Source organism: Lontra canadensis, unplaced genomic scaffold, assembly GCF_010015895.1.
Source record: "Lontra canadensis isolate GAN:19392208 unplaced genomic scaffold, GSC_riverotter_1.0 scaffold1, whole genome shotgun sequence".
In the NCBI taxonomy this organism is placed as follows: Eukaryota; Metazoa; Chordata; class Mammalia; order Carnivora; family Mustelidae; genus Lontra; species Lontra canadensis.
This window is the reverse complement of record NW_022630995.1, coordinates 107490288-107508551: the sequence shown is the minus strand read 5'-3', so window position 1 is coordinate 107508551 and position 18264 is coordinate 107490288. Positions and strand designations below refer to the sequence as shown.

The window sequence follows — 18264 nt, the reverse complement described above, 5'->3', positions numbered from 1 at the left end:
AACAGATGAATAGAAAAGAGACACGAAAAGGCACTCTCAAAAAAAAATCCAAATGACCAAGGAACATATGAAAAAATGTTAAACTTCATTAGTCATTAGGAAAATGAATAATAAAGCCTCAGTGAAATACTCCTAAATCTGAAATGGCTCAAATGAAAAAGACAGACACCACCCCACGTTAGTGAGATAGTGGAACAACTGCAACTCGTATACATTACTGGTGGGAATATAAATCACTACATTTACTTGGAAAAACTGTTGGGTAAGATCTAATAAAATGGAACATCCACAAGACACTATGACCTAGAAACTCCAGTCCTAGGCACATAAATTAAGAGAAATGCATATTTACATTCACTATTAACTATTCAATACTCAATATTCAATATTCAATATTAACAGTACTCATGAGAGCACTAAACTGGAAATAACCCAAATTTCCATCCATAATAAGTAAGATGGATAAAGAATTGTGATATCTTTTTTTTGAATATTTATTTTATTTTAGAGAGAAAGACAGGGAATGCGAGAGTGGGGGGAGAGGCAGAGGGAGAAGGAACGAATCACAAGCATACTCTCTGCTGTGCACAGAGTCTGACTTTGGGCTCCATCCATGCCATATGAGACTATGACGTGAGCTGAAACCAAGAGTCAGACACTTAACTGACTGAGTCAGCCAGGTGCTCCTGTGAACATTCTTATGTTGAAAATGAACTAATGATTGCCACCTGAAACATTGTTTATAGGCCACAAATTATAAGGTTGAGTGAAAGAAGCCATAAACAAAATACACCTCATTACTCAATTTATGCAAACTGAAGATAGTGAAAATAAAGCAATGCTGATAGAAGCCAGAATAATGGTTAGTGACTAGGACAGAGTTATGGGAGGGGTTAAGGATGCTTGTAATGTTCTGTTTTTTCATCTGATAACGGTTACATGGAGAGTTCAATTTATGAAAATGCACTGATATATGAATTAATTTGTGTACTTTTCTATAATATTTTTAATGTAACAGTTTTTTTATTAGTAGGTAAAGCCACGAGGTTTCATTGTCCCCTGGAAATATAAATTTGTTATTTCCATTATTGCTTTGTAATACATTTATAATAAAAATTACATGATATCCAAAATGGGTAGAGATGGACACATTAAACCTATGTTGGTATAATTTAGCTTTATGTATAAAAAATAGACTTTTAAAATATATATTTAATATTGTATCATTTCTTAGAATTCCACATTTCATTACATTTCCTCAAAATTAAAATCACTCTGTAGTGAAGAAAAAATTGCACATATAATCTTAAGCTCAGAAATGAAAACTTTTAACAACATGGGAATAATGTTTTAAAGGAATTGTAATATATTCAGGTAACCAATGCTGACTCTTCAAAGTAAGGTACCAAAAAAATCAATTTTTATCACTTGATATCTATTGCAATTGGAGAGCAATGTCAACTCACTGACACACTAATGGGTTTCAAAATATTTTAAAAAGAACAAGGAAATTGTTAAGTGTTTTAATTGAAATGCAGTTGTAGGTATAACAAATTGGATAATATAATCTTTCTGTAAGGTTACCATATAAAACTCTCATAACATAATAAATTCATAGAATTGTCTACGTTTTATGTAACTTTATATAATAATCCTACATTAAACTATTTTAAAACTTTTATTATATTTTCTACTATAAAAAGAGCTGTTTTTCTGTGTTCCAAGTATCTGAATTCTAATTTAATTTTAGAACAGTTGTGTAGCATTTCCAAAGAGGATTGGATCTACAAAAGTAGACATAGCTTGCTTGAAAAGAATATTATAGGGGCTTCCATGCCTCAGATCTGATCTCGATCTCAGGGTCCTGGGATCGAGACCTACACCTTGGGCTCCCTGCTCGGTGGGAAGCCTGCTTCTCCTTCTCCCACTCCCCCTGCTTGTGCTCCCTGTCTCATTATGTCTCTTTCTGTCAAATAAATAAAATCTTTTTAAAAAAGAGAGAGAGAAAAGACATTATATCTAACTGAAACATATTTTTCATGTGTTCAACTGTAACATTATCCTACATGGAAACAATTAAAACTAAAGTAAGATACTAGGTTTTCTAATTCATGTGTATAAAATTAACAGTTATAAAATCATAATTTCTGACTACAAAGATTATAGTAATCACATATAAAAAGTAGAACTACTTCAAGAATATAACAATCTTCAGTTTTGCTATCTCCTTCTACTTCCTTAATTTTCCCTTCTTGTTATTTAGTTAGTAACAGCTTATGCTTTGATTCTCCTAATTTCTATGATTATAGTCCCTGGGCTTAGAAGAAACATCCTCTCTCCAACAAACACACACATTTCTACACTTTACACTTTACTACCATTCAACCAGGTCAAGAAAATCTATCTTCCTCCTTCCCTTCCCATCTTTCCTTCCTTTCCCCCTTATCCTCTCCCCTTATCCTAATATTAATATCACATTATTCTCAATAAAACTCTTCCATGTTGGAGTGGTTTATCAAACTAGCACAACCTGTGCCTGGCACATTTAGATTCCTTTCAACCATCAGTACAGAAACTATGGTGAATATGTAACCAGACCTGAATCTAGAGTAGTAGTTTGGCCAGTGACACAGCTGGGTGTTATTCAGAATTTAAATTACAACAGAATAAAAATCGTATTAGCCCTTCCCCCCAATTTCTTTTTTCTTTCTCTCTTAAGATTCACTTCGTCATAGTATATATCGGGGAAGGAAGTATGAAGATTGTCTCATTATTTTTTACATTCTCCACAGCATGGTGGGTCCTTCATCCACTCCCAGGCTAATACTATGGGCTGGGGACAGGGAGAGGTAACAGGGAGTTACTGTTTAATGATTATAGAGTTTCAATTATACAAGATGAAAAGAGTTCTAAGTATGGATTGTGGTAATGGTTGCAGAACATTATGAATGTATTTAATACCACAGAACCGCACATTTAACAATGGTTAAGATGATCGGGGTGCCTGGGCAGCACAGTTGGTTAATCCTCAGACTCTTGGTTTCAACTCAGGTCATGATCTCAGGGTTGTGGGATCAAGCCCCACATCTGACTCAGTGCTCCTCATGGAATCTGCTTGAAATTCTCTCTCCCTCTCCCATTCTCCCTCCCACTCATTCTCTTTCTCTCTCCCAAATAAATAAATATATATGTTTTAAAAAGGGTTAATGAAGCACCTGGGTGCATCAGTTGGTTAAGCATCGGACTCTTGGTTTAGATTCAGGTCATGATCTCAGGTTCCTGAGATTGTGCCCTGGATCAGGCTCCACACTCAGCGCAGAGTCTGCTTCTCTCCTGCTGACCCTCCCCCTGCTCAGGTGCTCTCTCACTTTAAAATTAATAAATAAAATCTTAAAAATAAATAAATAAATAAATAAAATTGTAAAAATGGTTAAGATAATCAGTTTTATGTTATGTGTATTTTACCACACACAAAAAAGAACTTAGAAACCTGTGCATTGACAGAGTTCTGAGCTTTTGGCTCAGGTCATGATCCAGAGTCCTGGAACTGAGTCCCTCAGGCTCGCTGCCCAGTAAGAAGTCTGCTTCTCCCTCTCCCTCTGCTTGTGCTCTCTCTCACTCTGCTCTCTGTCTTTCAAATAAGCAAATAAAATACTTAAAAAATAAAAAAGTGGAGTTAAATGTCCACTTGGCATCAGTGTCATCCCATTCTTTGCAGCCTTTAACTCTAGAGATTATGCTTCTTTCCTTCTCAAGGACTAGGTTCTTAAGGGCATTCTCTCCTAATAAAACAAGTTTCATCAATAACAAAAATTCAAATAATAATAAAAATCTGACCTGAGGTGAAGACTTCGTGAGTCAAGGATTTTTGTTGTGAGATTTTGTTTTGTTTTGTTTTGTTTTGTTTTATGAGGGGGTTGTGGTTGGTTTGATTTTTTAATACAAAGAGAACTGTCTTTGCAACCTCTTTATCTGTTCTTTCAGCTTTCTCAAAATCTTAACACGGTGAAAAGTGTAACAGATTAATAACAATTAGTACTAAAAGGCACAATTATGTAATTTTTGGCTTATTTTCCCTAAATTCTTCATATATTGTTAAGTCTTTCTCTTTAATCATAAGAAAGTTTGATACTTGTTGCCTCAAAACATAACAGCATTTGAACTAAGACAATTTCTGAGTTTTATTGATTTCTTTGGCCCATTCTTAAATAACATAGTCTATGAGCTAATTCACATTAAAGAAACATGCACTGTATGGGGTGCCTGGGTGGCTCAGTAGGTTAAGCCTCTGCCTTCAGCTCAGGTTATGATATCAGGGTCCTGGGATCAAGCCCCACATCAGGCTCTCTGCTCAGCAGGGGCCTACTTTCCCCTCCCCCTCTGCCTGCCTCTCTGCCTACTTGTAATCTCTGTCTGTCAAATAAAAATGAAATCTTAAAAAAAAAAAAAAAGTAAAGAAACATGCACTGTAGTAGAAAATGCTATGATTTTTCATCATCAAGTTATATTCCATTGACTTCTGTGTATTATGTCAAATTGTCTATCATTAGCAGTCATTTTATTTCCAATGTCTTTCTATAATATAGATATTACTGTACTTAGCTTTTTATTTCTTTCCATTTATTTAATTTGAAGAAAATAATGTAATTCAAATGTTTGCCAATCTTGGACTTTCACTCTCAAATAACATCAATTCATTCATTTACCAATAAATTTATATGTGATTTTGCAAACAATTATGACATAGGGGACACTAACAATTGATTTTTATTATAATTATCTGTGGACATTTTTTCCCTTGCTAGATATAAGATATTTGAGGATAAGGATTGAGTAGTACTCCTTTATTCATAGCAATGCCTGAAACATAGGATGTGCTCAAAAAGTATTTTTTATAAAGAATGAATGAATGAACAAAAAAAATGAACCATTTCAGTCTTATTCCTGTTTACTATTTTCTATCTGTATTAATATGAGCAATTTTTTTTCTTTTTAATTACCTTTCTATTTTCTCCCTTTTAAAGACTGTGATCATTACCTCCTAAGATGGTTGTAATGATCCAGAAATATATGTGAAATGTTTTGAAAACTATAAACTTTCATTCAAATAAAACTCATCATTTTTAATCATTAATTTATCTAAATTGAGCAATTTTCCTCTGTGTGGCTATTATTTACCCAACTCTAATATTCTCTCCTACCTTCTTACATGATATCAGAACATGGATTATCTTATTACATTATCTTATCAAACATTTCTTAGTTTAATATTACTGTTAAAAGCCTTTCTAATCCTGGACTTAACCTTACTCTTGATTCAACTTCAATTGTAGCCCTGAACACATCTCCAACTTAATAAATTGCATAGAATATCAACTTCCTGTTCTTGGACCACATCACCATTGAGACCTATACTGAAGCCCTGTCTTGCCAACCAGTCCAATTATTCCATATTTTTACTTAGCACTAACTTTATCTGCCTTCATTTGTCTTTCTCTGCTTAGAAATTGTTCTGATTATCTACTGCTACATAAAAACCTACCTCTCAATACCAGTGGCTTCAAATAAAAATAATCATTTATTTTGCTCAAAAATCTGTACTTTAGGCATGACTCAAAAGAAAAGGTTTACCTCAGCAGTACAGGGTGTCAGCTGGGGCAGCCTGACTAAGTACTAAATGTTCTGCTTCCACTCTCACTTACTTACAAGGCTGGCTAGTCTTTGCTGGGTGTTGGCTGGGAGCTAGGCCTGGGAGCCTCATTTCCTCTTCACGGACCTCTCCCTGGCTGCTTGGTTTGTGCACTGGTAATGGCTAGTTTCAAAAGTAGGCATTCAGAGAGGACCATCCAGAAGTGCATGAAGTTCTACAATTTAGCCTCAAAAGACACATAGCAACTCTTTTGCCACACTCTACAGAAACAATACCAAAGGGCCACCAGGGAATTAGAAATAAACTCTAGCACTCAATGACAGCAGTGTCAATTCTGAACTGTGTGAAGAACATATAGGATGAAATATATAATGGCAAAAACTTTGGAAAACACAATCTTCCATATTCCATTCTCTTGCCACATTTCACATCGGCCATATATAAAACACAAGCCAACCTACTGTGAGAACTCCCAAATTTCACCCCATTGTGGCATTAATTTGAAGTTCAGAATCTTGTCATCGAATTCTGATTCAGATGGTATCAGACTCCTCTGATTTAGTTCCTCTGTACAACTCTTTGAACACCATTCTTCTCAACCTAAAGACCTTGAACTAAAGAGACAATTTACTGCCCCAGAGATATTCTATAGACTAATGGTAGAACAGACATAAGATAAAGGCTAACAACACAGCTATTCAAAAGGAGAAAGACAGGAAGAACACAGCAGTCAGAGTCTCAGGGCATTTCAAATCCACCAGAGTACATGTTGCCAGTTACGGGATTAGGATTCAGTCCTAATTCCTTGGGAGTTGCTCAATATGTTTCATGACTCCATTCTGTGGGTTTCTGGTTCTGTTCTCTTAAGTCATTTTTCTTTCCATGAAAAGTAGCCTGTGTTTGCAACTAGGTGGTTTTTCAGCCAATTTCCTACCTATAGAAATTTGAAAGTCCAAAGGCCTCCTTTTATTTTATATACTGCATCTATCCCTCTTAGTTCCAGGCTAATGTAATTATTTTTTAAATGTGTGGCCTCTTTGCTTTATCAATTTATAATTCACTCCATTATATAAAGTTATACCAACAAAATGTTTGAGAAAAGCTCTCCTCTATATAATGTCTATATAAAATACATATATCATCAATTATTCTTTATACCTTTATAACATTTTCTACTTTAAGGCCATAACTCTACATCAAACTTTGATTCTATTATCCTTTATGCTCTAAATACTGTGTACCAGTTCTTTCCTACCCTTGCCCCATGCATACTTATTCTCTCCTTCTCAAATGAAGTTTTTCCCATAGTCTTCAAGATTCTTTAGTATTCAAAAAGTGAATAACTCCAAAAACTCAACGTACTATGCATAGGAAAATTTTGCCTACAATATATATCTGTTAATAAATATGAAGGCACCTGGGTGGCTCAGTCAGCTAAACCTCTGCCTTCAGCTCAAGACAGGATCTCAGGGTCCTGGGACTGAGCCCTAAGGCGGGCTCCCTGCTCAGCTCTCTCTCTCTCATAAATAAATAAATAAATAAGGTCACTTGCAAACTATGTATAAATAATAATTTATTTGAAATGTATATAAAGTGCCCAATGAAACAAAGTTGAGATTGAAAATAATAAAATCAGTTCATTTTCAATAATAACATTTCCATCATTTTCTTGAGGCAGGGAGGGGCAGAGGGACAGGGAGAGAGCATCTCAAGCAGGCCCCATGCTCAGCATGGAACCCAACTCACGTCAGTCAACTGAATGAGCCACCCATCCATTATTTTTAATAAAGATACAGAATCAACAAATCCTCAAAACTGATCTTATCTATTTTTGCCTATACTCAGAATTACCTTGCATTTTAACATCTCAAAGGCATTTCTGTAAGCTATAGAAAAATGACAACAAAAATTATGTATTTACTGCACTAGATTAACAGTACCCAGCAAAAGGGATAAACTGCATTTTAATGAAGTCTATAGCATTTCTGAGGCTATCATACTACAAGCCACTGAGAAAATAGAATAAATAATTAGTTTTTACACTACACTGACTTTTATGTCAAAGGTATTACTCATGTTTATTGAAAAGGTGAACAAAACTACCTACATGGTAATATGTTCAATTAACTTCCAAGATAAAATAAATTTGGTTCCTGAAATAAATTCCTGTGGGAATTAGATACAGAAATCATAATGTTATTTTCATGAAAAATGATCTATACTTTCAACGTAAAGTAAGTCTCAATACCTCTTATGTTCGGCCTTCAAATATTGTCTTACATGCCACACATGGTGTGGAATCTTACATTCATTTAAAAATAAAAATCATGCTTTAAGCTTCAATTGTTTTTCTTCATTTAAAAATCTTAAAATAAGTTTTATTTACTATAAAGCAATGTACATTCATTTAGAGGAAACAAACAAAAGCAAAACGAAACCTTTAACAAACTGAAGGAGGTTATTATATATTATTTTTCAATGAGGCCCTCTCTGATAACATTCTTTGAAACTAGGGGCATGTGGGTGGCTCAGTGGGTTAAGACTGCCTTCGGCTCAGGTCATGATCTCAGGGTCCTGGGGTTGAGCACCGCATCAGGCTCTCTGCTCAGCAGGGAGCCTGCTTCCCCCTCTCTCTGTGCCTGCCTCTCTGCCTACTTGTGATCTCTCACTCTGTCAGATAAATAAATAAACAAAATCTTTAAAAAAAAAAAATTCTTTGGAACTATACTCAACCCACTCTGAACTCCATCTTTCTTCTCTCTCTCATCTTTCTTCATAGCATTTATAACCACCTGGTATTCATTCTTTTTTCTTTCTTCTTTTCTCTCTTTATTTTTTCTTTGCTTTCATCTATCAATCTATTGATTTATTTCTTCTATTCTATTAAATGTCTCTTATACCTCAAATTAAGCTCTATGAAAGGATAATGTTTATATTATGTTCAAGGCCCTGGAATAGTGGTGAATACAAAAGAGATTCAATGCATATTTATTAAATGAACCCCAGTGCATATTTGTTAAATGATTAATCAAATCTTATCTTGTTACCAGGTTTAAATATATATACCATGTTTAGAATTTTCATAGGACTCCATCCATTTGATGTATGAGAATTAACTAAACCCCATTCTTCTTTCATTTAGTACATTTTTAAACTTTCATTACTAGTGTTCTTTGGTGAACTTCCTTGATACTTAAATTTGGGGTATACCATTAATTATTTCCCTAGGGTAATCCCAGAAGTTGGATTTTGGGGTTAAATGGCATATATATTTGAAACATTCTGCCAGCCTGCCCTTGAGAATCACTAATATCAACTTATACTTCCACCCCATTGTATGAGACTCCCCAGTTCTCTACACTCAATATTTTCATTCATTTTCTTTTTAAATTTGCTGAGAATTTCCCTCCTCTAAATGTCCAAAAACAGGTCAATATGAGCAATAAAGAAATGTTTAAGCCCTTTTCCACTTAGCTAAAATTTTACTTTACCTGAACTGTATCAATCACAAAATCATTTATATATTTATGAATTAAAACTTGATGCAATAAGAGTAGATTGCTTTATAATGTGATGCACCTCATTTAATAATCTCTTCATTAAACTCTTCTAATGTGTTTTCATTGGTTATACAACATTTAATGGTCTAACCTATACTGATTGCAAATATACTATTAGCCTCTTTAATTTAGACTAATGAAAATGAATTTCACATTTATATTTATACTATTCATTTATGAATAAAACAAAATTATTTCCATGATGTTAATAAAAGTTCTAAAACAATATGAAATAAATATATCAACATAAACATTGAGCAACTGAATGACTGCTCCATAAATTGATAAATCCCATAAGACTATTACCCATTTATCAACCAAACTCATAACTCATAATTTATCATTTGCAACCTCATTTCTTAACACTGTAACTACAAACGTAAAATATCCAGTAATCAATTTTAATTTGCCAATTATTCTATTTATGGATAGAAAGATAACAATATACATGTTAAGTTCTATAAGGCAAAATACTGAATTTTTAGTAATATTATGACTCAAGGAATGAACATGCCTATCATGCTCTATAAATTGATTCCATTTTACAGTTTCATTTATGTGTATATGTATATATACACATAACAACACAAAATAATTTTATCTGATTTATAAAATATTTGATGTATAACTGAAAAAGGTCCTTCCCATTAGTATTAAGGTAAAATAAAATTGCCAATGTTTAAATGACAAAAGGATTAAAAAATATTTTTTAAAAGTTTTTACTTAAATTCAAGTTATTAACATACAATGTAATACTAGTTTTAGGTGTACAATTTAGTGATTTAACACTTATACACAACTCCCGGTGCTCATCATGATAGGTGCACTCCTTAATCCTCATCACCTATTTAATCCATCCCCATTCAAACCTCATTTCTTAATCTTCTCTCTGGTAACCAACAATTTGTTCTCTGTAGTTAAGAGTCTGTCCCTTGGTTTGCATGTGTCTTTTTTTGCCCCCTATGATAATTTGTTTCTTAAACCCCACATATAAGTGAAATCATATGGTATTTGCCTTTCTTTAACTGGCTCATTTCACTTTGCATAATACTGTCTATCTCCATACACATCCATTGCAAATGGCAAGATTTTGTTCTTCTTTATGGCTAATATTCCACTGTATGTAAGTATGAATATAGAAATAGAGATTGAGATGATAGACAGATGATAGAGACAGAGATAAGATAGATAGAGATAGAGATAGATAGATAGAGATATATCACAGCTTCTATATCCATTTAGCAGTCAATAGACATTTGAGCTCTCTCCATAATTCGGCAATTGCAGATAACATTGCTATAAACATCGGGGTGTATGTATACCTTCAAATTAGCATTTTTGTATTCTTTGGGTAAATACCTGGTAATGCAATTGCTGGATTATAAGGCAGTTCTGTTTTTTTACTTTTTGTAGAACTTCCATACTATTTTCCAGAGTGGCTGCATCAGTCTGCATTCCCACTAATAGTATAAGAGAGTTCCCCTTTCTCCACATCCTCATCAACATCTGTTGTTTCTTGAAAAAAACACTTCTCTCTTAATTTAATTCTAATATATGATATGAAAGGATATCATTCATAGGATAAAAATTGATACAAAGCACATAACCAACAGAACTACTATCCCTGTATCTTTTGATTATATGCCAATGATTTTTTTTTAAATCACAAGACTTATCATATTAAGTTAGATGGTATTCCCAGCAAAAGTTAGATGGTATTAAGAATTATAAACAGAAATGGGCTATTCTCATTTTAGAACAGACCATATTACTATGCATAAACTAAAAAGAATCAAGAATTCTTTGTTATACTCATTAATAAAAAATCAAGCTTAAGTAAAAATCAATTAAAAATGAGGAATCTATTTAGAGAGTTGATAATACAACACTTGAATATCTTTTCCTTGATTGGATCAGTATAAGAGAATTAGGACAAATGGAAGTTAATTTTCAATTACCAGAATGAAGCACGGATCTTAATTGAATTGGCCCTGGTCACCTACTAAATCTATATTCAAGACAAGTTTTCAAGATGGTATATCTTAAATAGTAGATTAAATTAAAAAATATGAACAATTCTAATTACTACAATATCTGCACATGTCAGATGAAATCAAATTTATACATCATAGTATCAGGTAGTACCCTCAGAAATCCATTTTTTTCTGATAAGATTTTATATTTCTAAGGAGCTTCAGAGCTTCTGAAAATGACTTTGAAATATGGTCTTACTAATCTTTAGTATTCTCAGGAGAGCCAAGTGGGTGGCAAATATTTTCTAAATTTTGTAAAATAGAAACTAATAAAACCATTAGTGAATTTACTTGCCCTATGTCAAATCCTGAAACAATGAAAAGTTGCAGTGCCAATCCTGTCACCTAACTGAAACTCCTATATCTTCCAACTACAACAATTTTTATGGAAGAGAGCAGTAAAGGCAGAGAGAAAAAAATAATCTTCAGAAAATATGAAGTTCAACATAATTTATTTCAAGAGACCCTTAAGTGGATATTTATTTATTATTTGATTGTGCTTGGTGATGGTGACCATAGTAATACCAGAACTTGAAAGAATTAATTTCCCTGCACCACTTCTGCATAACAAAGCTAAAACCTGATAAAATCAGCAATGGTACAGTAACTCAAGAGAAGAAAAAGAAAATTTTAAAAAGTTAAATTTTGATGTATAACAGACCTTTAACTGGGCAATATACTTGATTATTGAAAGATAATGAGAAACAAAGTAAGCATCTATGGATCACAGGCTCTCTGAGTATTCTCATGTGCTGACATGTTTTTCATCAGAAACCCTTGAATGAGTTTCTCCATTTTGTTTCATTTTTTTCTTTTAATACTCTCATAAAGAGCCATTACAACAGTTTGGTTGTTTGGTGGAAACATATTTCAAAATTATTGTTGAAAACTATTGTTCCCATTTTCTATCTAGTTTTCCTGTGTGAAGTAATACAGTTAACTGATTTAACCTCATTACCAAGGAAAGTTAATGCATTCATTTTTAGTCTAAGAATAGTATTACTAGCAGCTAAACTAATCCCAATTTTAAAAATCAAAATCGTTTTTGGAATTTTAATTCTCCCCAAAAATGTTTATTTTTTTACATGGATGTTTTCTTGATACTTGAGAAAAATTAAAATAATTCCATGAGAATAACATGGTATATGTCTTGAATATGACTTTACAAATCATAGTCGATTGCCTTTCTCATCTAACAATTCTAGCATATTAAGAATTTTGGGTTTTTCCCTAATAGAAAATGACTTTACTAACTTTAAGTTAAAACTCATAAGATGGTCTTTGGTAAAATTAAGAGTCATAAAACTCCAAACAAATCTTACAGTTGAAAAAAAAAATCTAAAATCTTTCACTGAATAAGCAGATATCTTTTTTATCCTATATATTTAAAAGAGGCATGGTAAATATAAAGGTATGTTTATAATTGTCTATTTTTACATGGAAACCTTAGATTTTTTTTTTTTTCTCAAAGCTTTAAAATAAGAGTCTGTACTTACCTGGCCCATCAGTAATTTTCTGCAGGCACCGTGGAGTTGTGCTAAGAAAGGAGGCATGTTTCAGTTTAGCCACAAAAGTACGAGGCGGCATGTATTTATGCTGAACTTGGGACATTTCATATGATTTTTGAACATCATAGCTGCCAGGTGCTGGAATATCCTGAAAAGAATTTCAATGGATGAGCATTAACATGTCTTACATGGAAAATACATAAAACCATGTAGCACAGATGTTCACACTAAGCAATGGCATAACTGGAAAAATATGAAAATTCTCTTAATCAAATTAAAAAAAAGTAAAAGACTATTCTTAAGTGTATACCCTCATAAGACTGTAAATTTGCTTGTTAAAACTTAAGGTAAAATAAACAGAATTATGAAATTTAGGACCATATTCTTTAGAAAAAACCTTTCATATTATAGATCAAACTTTCATTTTCAAATGTTATAACGAAAATCAAATTTCATACAGGAATGAAAATGATTATTTATTTTCATAAAAAGCAATACTATCACTACTATACTGTTCTATGTGAGCACACTTTACTCATTCTATAAATGAGACTTATTTCATTTTTAATAGATTCCAATTAAGTTAAAAGCCTTCCCCTTTTATCATTTATGGTTGTTTATATGCTCTACAGTTATATTAACATTTTTAATCAACATAAGTCACATGGAAATTAATAACGGTAATAATAATTCTAAACTCAATTAAATATAAAATATCATATAATTGTTGCACAATTAATGCCTATAAACTATTAACTAATTATTTCAATGAAAAACTTTTTAACTCATTTTCCTCAAATTATTTTAAAATATGACATATTCTATGTAACATATCTGTTCATCTCTATTATGCATAAAAAAACAACTTCTCAAGTTTTAATGTTTTTCTACTAGGCAGGACACTTATATGGCTAATGGTGTAGACTCCAGCTCTAGACTCGGGTTTCAAATAACTGCTCCTTACTTTTTTAGGGACCGTAGGCAAGCCACTTAAACTGTGGGATTCTTAGTTTCCTCATTTGTAAGTGGAGAAAATAATAGTATTTATATCATATGCCATAAGGGTTGTTATGAGAAATAAATGAGTTAAAACAAGTAAAATACTTACATTGGTACCTAATTCCATAAAAGCAATAGATAATCTTACTATTCTACAAAAGTTAATTTCAATACAAAAATAATAATAATAAACAATGATATTCAGGGTTTGGGCTAATAGGGAAGTATTTTAATGTTTTAAGTAAGTCAAACAAATTTGGATACTGAAAAATCATACTTTTAAAGTCCATTGAGGAGCCATACTTTATAAAACATACTTTCTCTTGTTTCTCATGCACTTATCTCCTTCAAGCATATGCCAACAACATTATCTTCTATTTCCAAAGGATCATTAAATATGGTATGTGTACTGGGGAGGAGATTCTTACATGAAAACCCACATTTCTGCTTTAAGTTCCATGTCAAAGAGCAAATACCACACTCTGTAAGTCAACTAAAATATGTCAGCAGTTGTTTGCTTGTCAGCATCAAGAGAATATTTAGTAAGGGTAGGCTGAAGATAAGCAATACCAGTAGTAGCTCCAAAGATGACTTCTGGATCCTTTGGGGCTGCTTCTGTGGTGTGTGAAGGCAAAGTGGGAGAGAGTGCCAAAGCACAAAGAAATCTTGAGTGCACACAATAGACTCAGAATGTTTAGGGAAGCTTTGCAAAGCTCTTGATTGTACCTACTATATATTTTAATTTTCTCATCTGAAGCTATCATGGTTATGGCTTCTGTAACATCCTGCCTGGTATCACCACCCATTCCTTTTTCCAGTGCCTAGCCTGTGTATGATTGATGGCTTTGGCTGTTGCCATATAGAAAACTCTTTATTAATTTTTTAATGCCTTGAAGCAAAGATAAGAAACTTCATGAGTGATCAGTTTTCTTAAAAAACAGTATGTTCCCACCAAGGAAAATTCATCGAACTGGTTATCCTAAATTTCAATAGATTCAATGTGTCCTCTACCAAGTGTAGACATACTACATTTGTTCATGATTGTCTCTTCCTATAGCATATCCATTCTTCTCTGAAAACATATTCCCCACTTTTGTCCTTTTTCAATGCTTCTAAGCTCCTCTTACTCATATTCAATTCTCATTTTGTCTAAGAGACTGATATTTCAAGTCAATTTCCTAGACAAATTGTTACTAAGACAAATCTGAAACACTGTTTAAGAGCAATAATTTAAACAATACCTACAGATGGTACTCTAAACACCATTTCAGGAAAAAACAGTATGTAGGAAAAAAAAGTATGTAGAGGTAAGATCATCAAATCTCTGTGGGTGATCCTTTATATACATCACAGAAAATAAGAAAGGCACACGATGAGTGGATATGACAGATATTTCTCATGCTTTTTTTTTTTCAATCTAGTTATTTGTATCCTTTCCCTTTGTTTGGAAAATTTCACATACTTCGCAGCAGATAGGAGTCCTGGCACAAAAACTAAAAATGCCTGATTCACATCCTCCTGGTTTAGTTTTTTAGCTAGAACATGAATCTAGTTCATAGGCTTAAATGACAGCCTTTGAACTGGTAGCCAGTTTTTCAAAGAAACACAGAGCATTAAAAATTCCATTCTTTTGAGGGGCTGGCAGTGCTAGAAGCCATGTCCAGCTTCCAGGGGCAACAAGAGCAAGTAGAAACTGAGGAAAAATGTGATAAAATGCCTGATGAAATAAAAGCTATGCCTCAACACAAATTAAAGGTAAATCTAAGGTATCCTGATTTCATCTGGAAAATCCAGGCCCTATCAAAAAATGAGATAATCATAGAATTAAAATAATTGATATATGTAAAAGTATTAGAATGCTATCTGATACATAATAAGCACTAGTGTTTCCTTCTACTGCCATCATTGTTGTCATTAACATTATTAATTCTATTAGGTATGAAACTATGTGTAATCCTCAGTGATATCTTCCTTGCCTGGAGAGATGTCAACTGGCTATTTAAAAGAAAAGCTTCTAGTATTTTAAGCCCTAAACAAACAACAATGAAAAGTAGTTACGTTGTTGGGAATCACATGAAGACAGTATCCCAGGCAGTTTAAAAAGAAAAAAAATCACTAGTTTCAACCAGCCTCAAAGGGAAACACGTCACCCCATTTATGTTTTAGAAAAACCATTTCACATACTTTGTGATTTTATTCAATTTTGTCAACCAAGTTGAAGGCCCTACAAAATTTCCCATGCCCAAATACAAGCCTCTTCAAGATACTTAAACTTGAATGGGGTAGGAAGCTAAAGAGTAAAGCTGAAAACTTTGAAGGGTGGAACTTGCAGGAAGAAATAAAACAGACCTTCAGGCCTTCAACCCAAAACTCAAAAGGGTGACAAACTCAGAGCCACAAAGGCAGAGTAGAATCTTAATCTTGTGGTACTTATCAGGTAAACTATCACTAGAAGGATGAGCCCACAGCAATATACAAGTCTAAAATTTCATTTTAAAATCCCAAATATATAATTATTCAAAAAAATCACTGGAATTTCTTTTATAATGAAGCTTATCAGTTAAGAAGACTTCAATGAAACTTTCAATCAAAGCTTTTAATCAAAATCTTTAGTCAAATATATATATATTTGACTAAAACTTTTGATATATATATATCTATATATATATTTTTTTACAGTAAAATATATATATCAATTTTTTTACTATATATATGTATATATATAGTAAAAAAATTACAGGCCATAAGTATAGTGAAATTGTTCTGAATGTGCAGAAAACTTTGATTAAAGGAATTTATACAATGGAATATTACTCAGGCATCAAAAAGAATGAAATCTTGCCATCCAACAATGTGGATAGAACTAGAGGATATTATGTAAGTGAAATAAGTCAGTCGAAGAAAGACAACTACCATATGACTTCACTCATATATGGAATTTAAGAAACAAAGCAAATAAACATGGGGAGGGGGTAAAAATAAAATAAGATGAAAATTGAGAGGGAAGCAAACCATAAGAGACTGAACTATAGGAAACAAACTGAGGGTTGCTGGAGGGGAGATGGGTGGGGGGATGGGGTAACTGGGTGATGGGCTTTGAGGAGGGCACTTGATATAAGGAGCACTGAGTGTTATATGCAACTGATGTATCACTAAATTCTACCTCTGAAACTAATAAAAATAAAATAGAAAATAAAACTTTTATAAAAACAAAACAAAATAAGCAATTTACCAATATGCTTATCCAAGTTGCTTAATTTCAGATTTATAGAGAAGAAAGGCATTTCAGATGATGAACAAATTATCTTTGTTTTGCCTGTCACAAATTATAATTATGAACATTTAGAGTTACCCTTGCCATTTTTCAGCTTTCTTAACATTCATCATCTTGAACACATACATTTTTAAATATTTAACTTAGGAAAGAATAAGTGTTATTTTAGAACAAAAATATTTTACTACAAATATAAAATTATACTGTTAATTGTAAGTGATAGGCAAAAATAGAAAATATTGATTTTATTGTCCATAATTTCCTGACACACTAGAAAAGATTTTTACCCTAACACTGTTTTATAAAAGGAACTAAAAATGTCAGCTATACCATGATACTTCAAGATTCAGTAAAGAATAATAAAAAGTGCTGGCAGACAAAATCAAGTAGACAATAAAACAATTGATTTCACCTAATTTCTCTATCATACAATTCATACCTGAATCACAAATTTCTAGTTATTTGCTGACACTTTCACTTCCTTATCCTCAGACTGCCTTAAAATAAAACCCCTTTATCTTTCCTTCCCCAACTACCTCACCTACCTACAATAATTCCTTATTTAACCAGCTCTGAAAATAGAAAGCTGCACTCACTTTTCTTCACCATCCTCTCCCATATCTAAAAATCATTAGTTATATTTATTGTAACTTCTCTCACTTTATCCCTTTCTTGTCTTTACCAAAACAATCCTGCTATGGGCCCTAAAATATACCTGACAACTATACTATCTCTTTAAACTTTAGGTCTTCAATCTTAAACCATCAGCATCACAGAAGCAAAGAAGTTATATTAAAGCATGACCAACTTCTGCTGGAAAAGTATATTGGTTCCTGAGTGCTATGGAAAAATTTTCAGAACATTCTCTTTTGGCACTAAAATCCTTTTTAAATTTGGAAGTAAGGGCACCTAGGTGGCTCAGTTGGTTAAGCAACAGCCTTCAGCTCAGGTCATGATCCTGGAGTCCCAGGATCAAGTCCCACATCAGGCTCCCAGCTCCATGAGAAGTCTCCTTCTCCCTCTGACCTTCTCCCCTCTCATGTTCTCTCTCACTCTCTCTCTCAAATGGATAAATAAAATCTTTAAAAAAAATAAAATAAAATAAATAAATTTGGAGGTAAACTTAACAATTATAAAACCCAGTTCAAGCAGAGCCTCTTCTTCCATTCTTGATCACAGTAGCTACAAATGATATCCTTCACTTTTCAATTCTTCTGTTACCTATTGTATAAATACACTT

At 32.8% G+C, this 18264-nt stretch overlaps 1 protein-coding gene across 2 annotated transcripts in view; it reads right to left on the bottom strand.

Annotated features, from left to right (window-relative positions):
* STPG2 (sperm tail PG-rich repeat containing 2) overlaps positions 1-18264 on the bottom strand; it is a 586771-nt gene that overhangs the window by 314287 nt on the left and 254220 nt on the right. For both annotated transcript variants that reach the window (XM_032861350.1, XM_032861361.1), the window contains one exon: positions 12740-12899. In XM_032861350.1, the coding sequence (XP_032717241.1) occupies positions 12740-12899 (160 nt within the window). The remainder of the gene's footprint in view (positions 1-12739; positions 12900-18264) is intronic.